Below are 15,103 nucleotides of genomic sequence, written 5' to 3'. Positions count from 1 at the left end.
GTTTACTCTTACATTTATGAAAAGGCAGAAAAAAAGTATACAAGAAATCTTGATCAGGTCTTTTATTTGGGAAATAAAAGTAGTATCCATTATGATGTAAACTTTAATTTTTTGCTCGATGTCTTTTGTAATACTGTACTCATAGTATGCACTAAAATGATGGTACTTATTTAGATGACTTTGTTTTAAAAAGGCAGTACTATTTGTTATTTTTGTAGACACGTAAGAAGTGATAGAGCAAAAATACTAATGAACTTGTGTGTGGCTTTGATTTTGTCGTATGGCCTGTTCTTAGCTGGTGTTACAAGAACTGGGAATAAGGTAATGATAATATAAATGTAATGCATATATTTAATATATATGTATGGATAAAGGGAAATATAAGTACTAGTAACAAATTGTATTATACAATAAGTACTAGTATATGTCAGTCAATACAATAACACAAATAACAAAAAGACATAAAGATTTCAACACCTCTTCTTTAACATCATACAAGTGTCTGTTAATTATGTCAAAATCCAAATTACTTTACACAGTAACATTATTTTATAACTTTCATGGTCTAAATTATCATATACATTGAGATTGGAATCCTATAGATGAGAATTAAGGTGTCTTACTGTACAATATCTATGATGATACAAGGAATTCTAACCTGTATGTTGTTTTGTTTGACAAATATGATATGGAATTTTATTTGCACGGTTGACGCATATATCCTTGTCATTACATTGGTCATGTGTGTCCGACGGTTATAATATCAATGATTGTCTGTATCTAACAAGACTTCTAAATGAAATCTTAACGAATGGCATATATATCGACATAGAGGAATAATGACTAATTTAGTACTCCTTGTAACTCGATTTAAAACAAAATATAAAAAATAAAAAAGCTAGACAAAAATGGTGGTACACATAATAGCCAAGACAATTCACGTCTGTTTTAGCCTGAGAAAAATAGTACAATACTATGTCACAAAAAAAAAACAGATCGTTAATGGAAAATTTCTTATTTAAATAAATCTGGCGTATTGTTCTAATTAATGCTAGGGTTACATTCTCAAAGATTCACATTGAAGTAAGTAAAACACTATGAATGCACAATTTTAAATTGTTTATAGAGAATGCAGTATACTGTAAGTCAAACATTCCAATAAATGAGTGGCTAGGTAGGGTTTACGGAATAGAGAAAAATGGGTAAAAATTTGAATAGCAAATATGTATTTATGCTTAAATATAAAATATCACGTCACTGGGACAGAATATGAAGAATAAATCGATCGATTGGTCAAAATGGCGTCCAAATGAAGAGTAGATAGAATATGAAGAATAACTCGATTGATTGATTAACGTGGTATCCAAATAGAGAGTAAACAAAATAGCGCAAATAATTTGAAATACGGAAATAAAGCCCATAAATAATTTGGCATTGTCTTTGTAAAATATTGCAGAAATTTGAGATATCATGAAGTTAAAATACCACTGTTCAAAAGTCATAAATCGATTGAGAGAATACAAATCCGGGTTTCAAACTAAAGTGTGACAAAAACAAACGCCAACATACATAGAAACGAACTATTTAATATTTGATATTTTATAAACCAAAAGCTGCAAACAATAGACAGACGCATTATTATTTATATATTTTGCAGGATGTTTGTACAGGAATCGCGGTTGGACTACACTACATATTTTTGGTAGATTTTGCCTTGATGTTAGGGGAAGGAATTCAAGTAGCAATAATGGTTGTTATTATTTTTCGTACAAAATCAATAATTCAGTGGTTGATTCCTTCATGTTGGAGTAAGCATTATCTATTATATTTGTACAAAACATTGTCCTTTCTTTGATTGAAAATCTTTTATAGTCGTTGTTCAAATTTGCAACACAGATTTTTTAACCTTGAATTTAATGTGACAAACATTGTCGATTTGAAACGAACTGTGTTCAAGGCCGAGGACAGTAAACAAAATTACTGCATACAATTTGTTAAGTTTTTGTAATACATACGATTTTACTTTATTGTCATGACATGATATTTGAAAACATATTAACTTTTTATATGGAAATAATAAATAGACGCTTTTGTTTTATCGTCTGAAATCATTTTTTGTTAAATTATAATTTATAAACGATACATAAACATAACACATGCTAGTATTTTATCTGCTGAATTACATTCATGAAATAATAGATCATTTCACTTACAACCTACATTTCTTAAAGTATCTTAATTTGATAACTCATGTACTATTTATAAAATCGTCAATTTCAGTTATTCCCGCTGTGATCGTAAGCATTTCTGCAGGGGTAACCAAGTTAGAAGGATATGGCAATGACAGATAGTAAGTATGCGTACAGATTTGTAATTAATCCGAAACTAAAATCAAATTTCTAAAAGCCAAAGAAAATATCAATTTACTACAGAAAAAATATTTTTTCTAAATAAAATAAAAAAAGACTAATCAGTTTTTGTAATTTTGTAGTAGGCAAACAAACATGAACTTTGATTAACTTTATGATTTTATTAGGTACTCTTAGTATTCTGAATATATTCCATATAAATCAATTCCAAAAATTTATTTTTCATAAAATTCTTTATCTAGTGAATCTATGGCAAATTGTAAACAAGATCATACCACAATGTTCTTATCTAATAAGACAAGAAAAAAATACCGAACTATCGAATGGTACACACAACTATCATATATCTGAAATGGCACAGGGATTTTGAAGATAATGTAAAAGATGTACGTGAAAAAGATTTTAACAAATCATATCAGAATATATAAAACAAACGTTACATAAACACTAGAAATACAAAAATGTAAAACATATAGAAAGGACAACATAAATTCGAAAATAAGCCTTAAGCTATATCATCACACGGATAAAGTCAGGCGTTCTAGATGGTAAGGTAACTGTATTTTCCTTATCATATGGAAATTTTAGTGACTTGAAAAATATCATTGAAACACAATTCCAATAAATTTTCAAATATTAGGATAAGTTAACTGTTTAATATATTAAGTAAGTCTGTTTTTAGCTGTTGGCTTTCCCTAGAATCCAAACTCATCTGGGCTTTTATAGGACCTGCTATATCGGTAGTTGTGGTAAGTTCTGTGAAATTGATTATTATTGTGATAAAAGATTAATACGATTTTTCCACAGACATCTCATATACAATAGATATTTTAAATTAAAATCTCAATAATACTGAACTCCGAGGATAATCCAAGACGGAAAGTCCCTAATCAAATGGCAACATCAAATAATAAAACACATCAAAGGAATGGACAACAACGGTCATATTCCTGACTTCGTACAGGCATTTTTAATTGAAGAAAATCGTTTCATAGCGCTAAACCTCTCACTTGTGTGACAGTAAAACATCCTTAAAGGTCCTATACATTTGTTATCTTCTTACAAGTGTATATCCTTTCAGTTTGTATCAATATATGGCTTTTATTTTATACTATGTGTATGTTAGTGATTTCCGATTGCAAAAATCGGAGGTAACACAAAACAGCGTTGCTTTCGAATAGTGATTTCAGAAACACTTCGAATAAAAGTAAAGGCGAAAGTAACCAAACAATCAAATTACAATTAACAAACCGATGTGAAGAGGTCTACATTCAACATAAATCTAAAGATGAGTTTCTTTACAATACAAAATAATTCGTGATAATTCTAAAAAATGGGGGGAAAAAGAATCATTTTTTCTTTTCTTTTGTCACATAGGTAGTGTACCGCTTGCTTTATCGGAGGAGTATTTCGTCAGTTTTTGGTCGATGCCACTGCTGGTGGACGTTTAGTCCCCGGGGGTATCACCAGCCTAGTAGTCAACACTTCGGTGTTGACATGAATAGCAATAGTTTGGTCATTTTTATAAATTTCCTGTTTACAAAACTTTGAATTTTTCGAAAAACTAAGGATTTTCATATCCAAGGCATAGATTATCTTAGCCGTATTTGGCTCAACTTTTTTGGAATTTTGAATCCTCAATGCTCTACAACTTTGCACTTGTTTGGCTTTATGAATATTTTGATATGAGCGTCACTGATGAGTCTTATTGTAGACGAAACGCGCGTCTGGCGTACTATATTATAATTCTGGTACCTTCGATAACTTTTGACTCTTCATTGACGGTCTTTTACAAAATATTTGAAAACCTTAAACGAAACACAAGTGTACTCAATGTCAGAATAGACATCATATCTACGCATGCATTCAAAATGAACTAAAAAAATGTCCGTTTTTACATGTTATTGCCAAAATTCCGATATACTGTTCGGCAAATCGATTTTATGTCGTGTTTTAACGTCACTTTTTAGCACCGCTTTTGGACTATTTCGTAGTGGCCAGTTTTTTATTGGCGGAGGAAGCCGGAGTGCCCGTAGAAAACCACCGCCCTTCGAAAGGAAAACTGACAATCCGAGTCGAGTGCACCCGCATGAACGGGGTTCCAACTCACAACCTCAGTGTTGACTGGCTCTTGAATACAGTAGTAACTACTTTTTTCTTCTTGATGAAAATTTATTCAAATACTTAAAATAAAAATTCACCAGACAGTATATACATTCCTGGTGTCACAAACAGACGGTTACGTGTATTCGGTTAAAATAACAGAAATGCAATAGTATAGTTTATATATTATGTTACATATCAACTAGTTTAGTTAAAAATTAATACGATATTTCTGAATGGTTATCTGTTACTTAAATAACGAGATTGTCCGATATAAAATATTTTTCTAATAAGAAATGTTATTTTCTCTGATTTAAACGATAAAAATAGTGACATGATATTATGTACTTTTCTTACAATGTTTTAAATTAGTCTACTAAATTGAGTTCAGCTTGAGGATTCAACAACACGATTTTATTTTTACTTTTATTGATACTAAATCTGGCTATACTCTTAATTAAATTAGCGAATTAAAAACTAAAATCGTAACTTATCTTCATAAAACCCATAAGCATCGTTTGGTCAAAATCAATCGTATTTACAAAGGTATTATCAACAGTGCACATAACATTTATCAAAAAATTCAGTTAATTTTGAATGATTGGCACAATTGAAAAAATATGTTTTAAATCTTTTCTAGATTGTGCACACACTTGACAAGTGTTATCAGACATGGTACATTTTTAAAAAATAACCTTAGTAAACAAAGTTCTGTGAAGTACTTGCAAATTAAGTTCCCTGCATTCACCAAACAAGATATGTTAATTTGAAAAAAAATATAACACTTTGAAAGTTCTACTTTCGGATACTTTTCAATCCAATCAGATTCTGATACAGGTGATTTTCCAACAACTTTTATTAAGAAATAATAAAATACATAGACCACTCGGCCACCGATGCGCTCCTCGGTAAAGCGATATATCTGGTCATTCTCGCTGCTGTATATTATTTCACCTTGAGCATACTTACTTCTATGTGATTGGACAAAATGCGTATACCATCTTTGTTTACATATTGATTCTTACATTGATACCATTGAATTATCAGATTTAGCCAATCAAGATGATCTGTTCTAATGATTATGAAATAAAAATCCCTTTTTGAGCTAGTCAATGTCATTAATACAGAACATTTAGAATCATTTAGTGAGCCAATTAGGTTTTGACCACCCGTAAACTCATCCAATCATCTTATCAAATGTTTGGCTTTATGAATATTTTGATATGAGCGTCACTGATGAGTCTTATTGTAGACGAAACGCGCGTCTGGCGTACTATATTATAATTCTGGTACCTTCGATAACTTTTGACTCTTCATTGACGGTCTTTTACAAAATATTTGAAAACCTTAAACGAAACACAAGTGTACTCAATGTCAGAATAGACATCATATCTACGCATGCATTCAAAATGAACTAAAAAAATGTCCGTTTTTACATGTTATTGCCAAAATTCCGATATACTGTTCGGCAAATCGATTTTATGTCGTGTTTTAACGTCACTTTTTAGCACCGCTTTTGGACTATTTCGTAGTGTCCAGTTTTTAATTGGCGGAGGAAGCCGGAGTGCCCGTAGAAAACCACCGCCCTTCGAAAGGAAAACTGACAATCCGAGTCGAGTGCACCCGCATGAACGGGGTTCCAACTCACAACCTCAGTGTTGACTGGCTCTTGAATACAGTAGTAACTACTTTTTTCTTCTTGATGAAAATTTATTCAAATACTTAAAATAAAAATTCACCAGACAGTATATACATTCCTGGTGTCACAAACAGACGGTTACGTGTATTCGGTTAAAATAACAGAAATGCAATAGTATGGTTTATATATTATGTTACATATCAACTAGTTTAGTTAAAAATTAATACGATATTTCTGAATGGTTATCTGTTACTTAAATAACGAGATTGTCCGATATAAAATATTTTTCTAATAAGAAATGTCATTTTCTCTGATTTAAACGATAAAAATAGTGACATGATATTATGTACTTTTCTTACAATGTTTTAAATTAGTCTACTAAATTGAGTTCAGCTTGAGGATTCAACAACACGATTTTATTTTTACTTTTATTGATACTAAATCTGGCTATACTCTTAATTAAATTAGCGAATTAAAAACTAAAATCGTAACTTATCTTCATAAAACCCATAAGCATCGTTTGGTCAAAATCAATCGTATTTACAAAGGTATTATCAACAGTGCACATAACATTTATCAAAAAATTCAGTTAATTTTGAATGATTGGCACAATTGAAAAAATATGTTTTAAATCTTTTCTAGATTGTGCACACACTTGACAAGTGTTATCAGACATGGTACATTTTTAAAAAATAACCTTAGTAAACAAAGTTCTGTGAAGTACTTGCAAATTAAGTTCCCTGCATTCACCAAATAAGATATGTTAATTTGAAAAAAATATAACACTTTGAAAGTTCTACTTTCGGATACTTTTCAATCCAATCAGATTCTGATATAGGTGATTTTCCAACAACTTTTATTAAGAAATAATAAAATACATAGACCACTCGGCCACCGATGCGCTCCTCGGTAAAGCGATATATCTGGTCATTCTCGCTGCTGTATATTATTTCACCTTGAGCATACTTACTTCTATGTGATTGGACAAAATGCGTATACCATCTTTGTTTACATATTGATTCTTACATTGATACCATTGAATTATCAGATTTAGCCAATCAAGATGATCTGTTCTAATGATTATGAAATAAAAATCCCTTTTTGAGCTAGTCAATGTCATTAATACAGAACATTTAGAATCATTTAGTGAGCCAATTAGGTTTTGACCACCCGTAAACTCATCCAATCATCTTATCAAATAATCCGTAACCACATGTTGATTGAATTTTATTTTACAATAGGTCCGGAAAAGGGTTTAATTGCTACAGAATTAGAGAAAACACTTTATTAAACAAACACTTATCATATGATACGTTTACTCTGCGTATGTATTCTGGTTTGGTCATTTTGTATGTTTATGTATTTAACCGAATTCCAAATTTTGTGGTTTCAGCGATTCCGATAATTCAGTCAATCATTTGGGACGCACCAATTCTATTGAGTGTTTATTCCTGTTTACAAGCAATGTTTCTATACTGTTGCCTGAAAACAAGTTTTTGATCATCACCTGAGTAGTCAGAGCGTCAGTACTGACATGGTTTTAGTATTATTTTGTTAAATTTCTGAATTTAATTGTCAATTTATTTTCGAATTACGAGTTTGAATGTCCTTCTTTTATCTTTCGTCTCTCTTTTACATTTATATGTATAATTTGAAATAATTTTCTAATATGTAGGCTAACTTTGTTATACTAGTCATCATGCTACATAGAATATTGACAGTAAGGGGTCTGCCGGCCAAAACATTGAAAGAAAAATCGAAGTAAGTCTTCTGCTTTGTATCTTATTTCAATCATAAAATTATGACAATTCGCCGTTTCAGAATTTAAAGCATTATTGGTGATATATTCAAAAGCATACACCTAAATATTGGGATTTGTTATTAATGTACTAAACAATTGAAATTTAATTAATGACGTTATGTTATTTTCTTTTTGGTAGTGTACGGATATTTATATTACCCATAGCCTTTTAGATTTTAAAGAGGCAAATTGAAAACAGCTTTAACCTTCTAGCTTTTGTTTGAATTAGTTTTATAAATATCTTCTTATTTATGGATATACCCGAAATAGAACGGAATCGAGGAATGTGTCAAAAAGATAAAAAAAAATAAAGGCAACAGTAGAATACTGCTGTTCAAAAGTCATAAATCGATTGAGAGAAAACAAGAAATATAAAGCGTTATACGGAACTAAACGATTTAGAAAAAAATCAACGTAACATTGCAATGATACAGGCATACAACGGTATTAATTTGTTGTAATTTTTGTATGCCTGTTTCTCGAATTAAACATTTTAGACAAATGATATATACCTCGTACTTGTGGAGAAAGTCGGAGTGCCGGACTGAACTGCCGACCTAGCAGGAAAACTTATAATCCTAATCAATAAAGATTGGAACCGAGTGCACTTACTCCATGCGAGAGTCAAACTAACTTCCTCGTTGTTGACTGGCTAGTGATACAGTAGTTCTAAAACTAGAACCAATTAGGCACCGATGTCCCCTTTTATTAAAGACGAATACTTAAGAAATTTCACCAAAAGTGTATAAGTTATGCATATAGAGTACCATATACTTTATTGTTTGACCTTTAGAATGTCAATTTGTTTTTAAACAACAATGATGTTATATAGTCATGTGTTTTTTGTGACATGAACAATCAATTATATGTTTATGTTCTATAAATGTTTTGTTGATAGATTTAAAATCGATTTACAAAGCTAGATGTTTCTATCACCAAAACAGATTATTTTATCTGTGCTTGATACAACATTTTAAAACACTTTTGTTAGTCGTTGCCCTCCAACTTCGTTTTTGGTATGTCCTTCTTAGTCTAGATTGGAGCTCTACTGACGAGTCTAATGATCACGAATCACGCATGCAGCCTAAAAAATTTTAATCTTAGGATCTTTAATCAAATCAAAGAACCTGTATCATGCATTTACATTGTTACATATTTTTTTTATATTTTGCAGGGCAGGAATAAAAAGTATCTGCGTTATATTACCACTGTTTGGTGTAACATGGGTCCTTGGTGTATTCTCTGTGAACGAAGATTTAGTTGTTTTCCAATACCTTTTTGCTATACTTAACTCATTACAGGTATGTATGTCATTGGGAAAATAAATGAAGTACAAAACAAAATGTATTATTACTATAAATGTATTCACGGAAAAAGATGGGAATATTAACATTAAAAGTCAAGCACATTTTCCTTTTTATCTTTCAGCTTTTTTCAGTAGTGATAGTGATATTTGAATATCAGCATTTTAAATTTCACTACAAGAAAATTGTACCACAATAAAAACGTATAATTTCAAATACCTAAAGCGGTAAACAATTTTCGCAAGTTAGCTTAAAACAGTTCCTTTAAATCGGTCAAACAATTCTTGATGGCGACTGATTTATTATGTAGCGCTGATTACTATTGGACTGTTTTTGTTTCAGGACTACAACCCTGTTAATGATAGGTCCGAAATTGTTAAAGTATATGCACGATCGTGATGTATCAGTTGATATAGTTATACGATGGGAATTGCGCAATTGATTTATCTTTGGGGAGCTGAAATAATCAGATTTGTGATAGATTGTAGTTTGAAGCCGTACCTTGTGTAAATATAAATAAAATGAAGCAGAATTGAATAGTGCCATTAATGTTTGATTTACTGGGATTACTTAAGGAAATATAAAGCACTTTTATTCAAAGTCAGTTAATATATAAAATTGGGAAAGGAAATGGGGAATGTGTCAAAGCGACAACAACCCGACCATAGAGCAGGCAACAGCCGAAGGCCACCAATGCACCAATGGGTCTTCAATGTAGCGAGAAATTCCCGCACCCGGAGGTGTCCTCCAGCTGGCCCCTTAAAAAATATGTATACTAGTTCAGTGATAATGGACGTCATACTAAACTCCGAATTATACACAAGAAACTAAAATTAAAAATCATACAAACAATAACAAAGGCCAGAGGCTCCTGACTTGGGACAGGCGCAAAATTTCGGTGGGGTTAAACAGGTTTATGAGATCTCAACCCTCCCCTATACCTCTAGCCAATGTAGAAAAGTGAACGCATAACAACACACACATTAAAATGCAGTTCAAGAGAAGTCTGAGTCTGATGTCAGAAGATGTAACAGAAGAAACTAACAACATGACAATAATACATATATAACAACAGACTACTAGCAGTTAGCTGACATGCCAGCTCCGGAACCTCAATTAAACTGATTGAAAGATTATGTCTTCATCATATGAATACCAGGCAGAATCCCTCCCGTAAGGGGTTGAGTATCATACTATCATAGAATATATGAGAAGAACATAACCCGTGTCATGCCAACCACTGTTTTTTTTTTAAATAAATGTATTTAGTTCCGATGCAAAGACCCTATAAGTGAATCAATATTAGAGCAAAAATATGCAATCTTTAATGACCTGACATCAGTATTGTAACTATATCCCTTCTTGATAAGTCTGTTTAAAGGTTTTGTAAGCTTTTGGGGTGAATACTGGCATTTTTGTGCTTTGTAAAGAATATTACCATAAAAGATTGGATGTGAAATACTTGAACGTATATGATGTCTGCATGTTGAGTTATATTTACGAATTATTTCCTTAAACCGATGATAAAATTTAGAAAATGTTTTGACTAGTTTGTGATATCGAAAACCCTGGTGTAATAATTTTTCAGTAATACATAAATATCTCTCGCTAAAATATAATACGTTATTACAAACACGAGCGAATAGTACAAGTTGAAATATATAAACACCATAAGATGGTGACAAGGGAACTTCACCATCTAAAAATGGATAATTAACGATAGGAAATGAAAAATCATCTCATATAATTACTGGGTCACTATTACTACTACATGAACTAGTTTGTTATTTGACTTGCAAGAGTGTTACCATTTCAGTAGTCAGTACGCTTTTTCTAACATATTGGATCATTGATATTATATTTAATTATGTTTGTAGACTTAACTTTAATAAAAACGTTTAGAAAACTCGAAACCCGAATGTATTTTATATCCAAAGTGTTAAAGTTTGATAATGATTTCGACTATTTTGTGTGAGCTCTACTGATTGTTGCTATGTCGAAATCACACTGATCTCAGGTTTTTGACAGTATCCTTGTGTGATTTTAATAATTTCAATTCAGCATATGTTTTATAGAACATTTTTATTTTCAGGGTTTCTTCGTGTGTTTGTTCCATTGCTTTCTGAATAAACAGGTAGGTGTATGTTCATGATGGTCTTTGTCACAGTTTGTGACTAATAACCACATAGCTGGTCAAAATAAGTGCAAATTTCTTTTGTAATAACTACCTATTTTCCCATATGATGAGAAGGATCATACACTGCCTTTTTTCAAGACTGTTTTATTAATCTAATTTGCATTTTTTTTATTTAATGTTAACATTTCTGTTTTAAAACTTATTCCAAATAATGGTTTCTTCGCATTTCTGCTGAAATAATGAACAATTACTGCTAAAACGCTACAATTAACTTTGTTAAATCTCTCCAATCGACATCTATTCGCTGTATTTTTTATTTCTATTTCTTATCTTGTCAACAATACTGATTAGTTTTCTTGTATCTTCAAATATCTAAAGAAGTCATAAAGACACATTTTTGAGTTTTATTGAGCAATTTGGCAATGTAGGTCCAATTTAGAGCATGCTGTATAAATGACTAATATAGCAGTAACTACTTTTCGTTACTTTTATTTCATGACCCCACCTGTCTTTTAGTGATAGAAATTCCCATTTCATGAAATTCTTGTTCAACGCGTTTTTTTCCTGAATTAATCTTTATTAGAAACGCTCAAACTTAAACATTTGAGAACCATGAATATAGAAATACGCAGAAATGTAAGACGAAGTATAACCAAAAAGTGTTTAAAAAGGAATGGTCAAATTTATGCTATTAAGCCATTTTGTAACTTGGCAATTTCGTACCTCTGTCATTTTGCACCTCTGCCATTTCGTACCCAAAATTAGCATTTCGTATCCCAAACTTTGCCATTTCCTTCCCACTATACAAACCATTTCGTAACCTATAGGTCAAATTCATCTACCATTTTGTATCTCATGGACAACATGGATGTTTAATTTTTCGGATTATTTATTTGTAGAAGTTATATTTTTTTAAGATACATGTATATGTAAAACATTTTGAGGTTGTTTTGTTTTTTTTTAAATATACAAATAAACTGCATGTTGTTTGTGTGCAGGATTTCTCCGTTATCTATTGTTCAACTTTAAAAATATAAGGTTAATCAACCAACAAAAACGTTATAATCTGCAACTGTTTAATAGTTATTAACAGCTGTTTATGTAAGCTGATATATTTACATAAAAAGAAGTCCATGGATAAAAATATACAATACAATATATACAAATTTTCCATACGAAATATTATAATACGTACAATCCTTCGAAGAAATGGAATAGATGTTAATATTCCATGAGGTACGAAATGGTCGAGGCACAAAACGGTCAAGGTATAAAATGGTTTTTGACAGGGTACGAAATGAGGGGTACCAACTTATCAAAAAATCAATTATAGATTATAAGTCATACCTTTTACCATGCAATGACTACGGAGCTGATTATATGTTTTACTTTTGGATCTGATGATATCAACCATGGATTTTTGGGGGTTCGTGTTGATTGTCTATGCTTTGCTTTTTTTCTGCTGGTTTTTTTTTTCTTGTTGTGCCATGACGACTCATGAATTTAAAGATCCCTTTGATATATTACAACATGAACTATTTTCGTGATCTGTCGAATTTAAATATTATGATATGTATATATAGGTTATTCCGATATTATTCGATCTGAATTTTTAGGAGATGTGTTCACGCAAATGTATTATTGAATTGCAAATATTTTTTTAAATACTCTAGCTCCAATATGAGTATTTGCATTATCTATTATAGGTCAAGCAAGGATACCAGCATTATCAAAGACGGCGAAGAGCAAGTCGAATGGATTCGAAATCATTCACACAATCTAGTACCTTTGTTAGCAGATTTGTATTTTTTTATTTTCATTTATCTGTTCACAAGCTAACCAATATTATTATTCACATTGATTAACACTTAGATGTATTACACGCTCTGCAAAAATATTGTAATTGGATATTTCGATATTAAAATTCTGTAATGAAAATTATGGGATACTTTTGAAAAGAATGTTCTCAAAATTTTCTTGTGATCACGAGATTCTCCGAGTCGATAGCTTCTCTGTTTTTTCCTATGACATTAGAACGTTATCTTCAATTTCTATTTTTATTGTTGATGCTCAGAAGTTATGGTTAATGATTGGTAGCAAAGTCAGGTAGTATAAGATAACAGAAGAATCGTTGATTCGACTTTTATTCATCATATATGCATCTTCTTGACTAAAACAAATACCAAAATAGTTTAAATTCTGTTTTTTTAAACAACTTCATATACATATCTAAACCGGTTTGCTCTCTCTTGCCAAAAGATACCAAAAGGACATTAGAAATTGTACCTTGATGGCAATAATTAAAGTCAAGACTAAAAAAACAGATAACGTGAACACAAACCTCACCTAAACATGGGAATGTTTTACTCACCAACTAGCGAACTTGTAGGTAATATGAAGAATGAATATTTGGTAATGAGTTTCATTCATTGAGGTCATTTTCAAGGAATAGATAATCTAAAATACGATATAACATTATAACATATCAACATGTCTATTTTTCTTTTTCATTCCAGGACAATCAAACAAAACAACAACGAGAAAGAAACGATCCAATGTCTAAGCGGAAGACATCCAATGATGAAGGAAATGATTTAAATCAACGAAGGCATCAAAACAATTCTCCGTATTTTGATTCAATATTTGACAATCTTGCTTATTCGCCTTCGAATACTTAAAGTCCTAAAATTATCAATTGGAATTCGAACAAGAAGTTTAAAGTTAACATTAGTGTTAAAGAAATGAGAATGTTATGCGATGAACACAATTCTAAATTGAACATCGAATAGGGTTTTTATTTTAGGGTAACAATGAGTTGTATTACATTTGTCATTTCGATACATTTTATACCTTACGATATGGGCTTTGCTCATTGATGAAGGTCATTGATGAAGGTCTTATGGTGACCTGTAGTTATTGATTCATGTGTCATTTTGATCTCTTATGAAGAGTTGTCTCAATGGCAATCATTCCACAGCTTCATTTTTATAGGCATGCTGATGTCCTTTGACAGTTTTACGATTTCTCTTTGAGAATCACAAAAAAATACACGTTCTACATGTTGTACTATTTGATATTTGTATTTTTTCCCAATAAAGTATTAGTTGGTACACAATAAAAGTAATTAAAAATTTCACCTATAACTGTAGACATTGTTGAGCTACTTAATCATGTTGAGGCTGAATACTGCTAACCAACTTAGTTTAATACGGCATGTATAATAATTATAAAGACGTGTAAAGAGTATGAACTTGTTTTGATGACTGAAGTTTAAAATGAAGTATCAGAAGTTAACCATGATTACCGACAAAATGGTTGTTTAAAGGCTAAATATGAAATGAGAAATTCACTAGCTTAAACATATACTACGATTGTCAATGTTAGCTTTTTACGTTATCATAGATACCAGGATTACCATTTTGAAAGCCCGACGCGATTCGACATAATCCAATATAAACATATGTGGTTCGCAATATTTGGCAACTTTGTATTTCTTTATGGATTTATAGTTTCTTTCATAGAGATGAATTTATACATCCCTAGTTTTTGAAAAATTTGAATTAAAAGTTGCTAATGGAGGTTAATGTAGAAACGCCCTATGGAACGGGATATTATTATAATAAAGGTATTATTTTAATTGATGAGTATTTTTTTAGTTACCCCTGCTGCTCCCGTATGTATCATCCTATCAGTTGTCCAAATTTGGTACTGGCATGGGAAATATAAAATGAAAAGATGTGGAATAATTGC

The 15,103-nt window shown here is 31.1% G+C and overlaps 1 protein-coding gene across 1 annotated transcript; it reads left to right on the top strand.

Annotated features, from left to right (window-relative positions):
* Positions 1-215: 215 nt before the first annotated feature.
* LOC143058531 (adhesion G protein-coupled receptor B1-like) lies at positions 216-14,990 on the top strand. The gene is made up of 9 exons (XM_076232035.1): positions 216-321; positions 1,658-1,808; positions 2,281-2,350; positions 3,052-3,118; positions 7,787-7,872; positions 9,087-9,213; positions 11,309-11,350; positions 13,060-13,143; positions 13,870-14,990. The coding sequence occupies exons 1-9, from the start codon at positions 250-252 to the stop codon at positions 14,029-14,031; spliced, it is 861 nt and encodes a 286-aa protein (XP_076088150.1). The 5' UTR covers positions 216-249; the 3' UTR covers positions 14,032-14,990.
* The last annotated feature ends 113 nt before the right edge of the window (positions 14,991-15,103 follow it).

The sequence above is a fragment of the Mytilus galloprovincialis genome, chromosome 14, assembly GCF_965363235.1.
Source record: "Mytilus galloprovincialis chromosome 14, xbMytGall1.hap1.1, whole genome shotgun sequence".
NCBI lineage: Eukaryota > Metazoa > Mollusca > Bivalvia > Mytilida > Mytilidae > Mytilus > Mytilus galloprovincialis.
This window is presented reverse-complemented; position numbering and strand designations above follow the sequence as displayed.

What these genes read in the sequence shown, in the direction of transcription:
- LOC143058531 (XM_076232035.1), top strand. Translation starts at nt 250, where the DNA reads ATGAACTTGTGTGTGGCTTTGATTTTGTCGTATGGCCTGTTCTTAGCT. An exon ending in ACATTGAAAGAAAAATCGAA is followed by an intron (nt 7,873 to 9,086) that starts GTAAGTCTTCTG and finishes TATATTTTGCAG; the next exon opens with GGCAGGAATAAAAAGTATCT. An exon ending in TCACACAATCTAGTACCTTT is followed by an intron (nt 13,144 to 13,869) that starts GTTAGCAGATTT and finishes TTTTCATTCCAG; the next exon opens with GACAATCAAACAAAACAACA.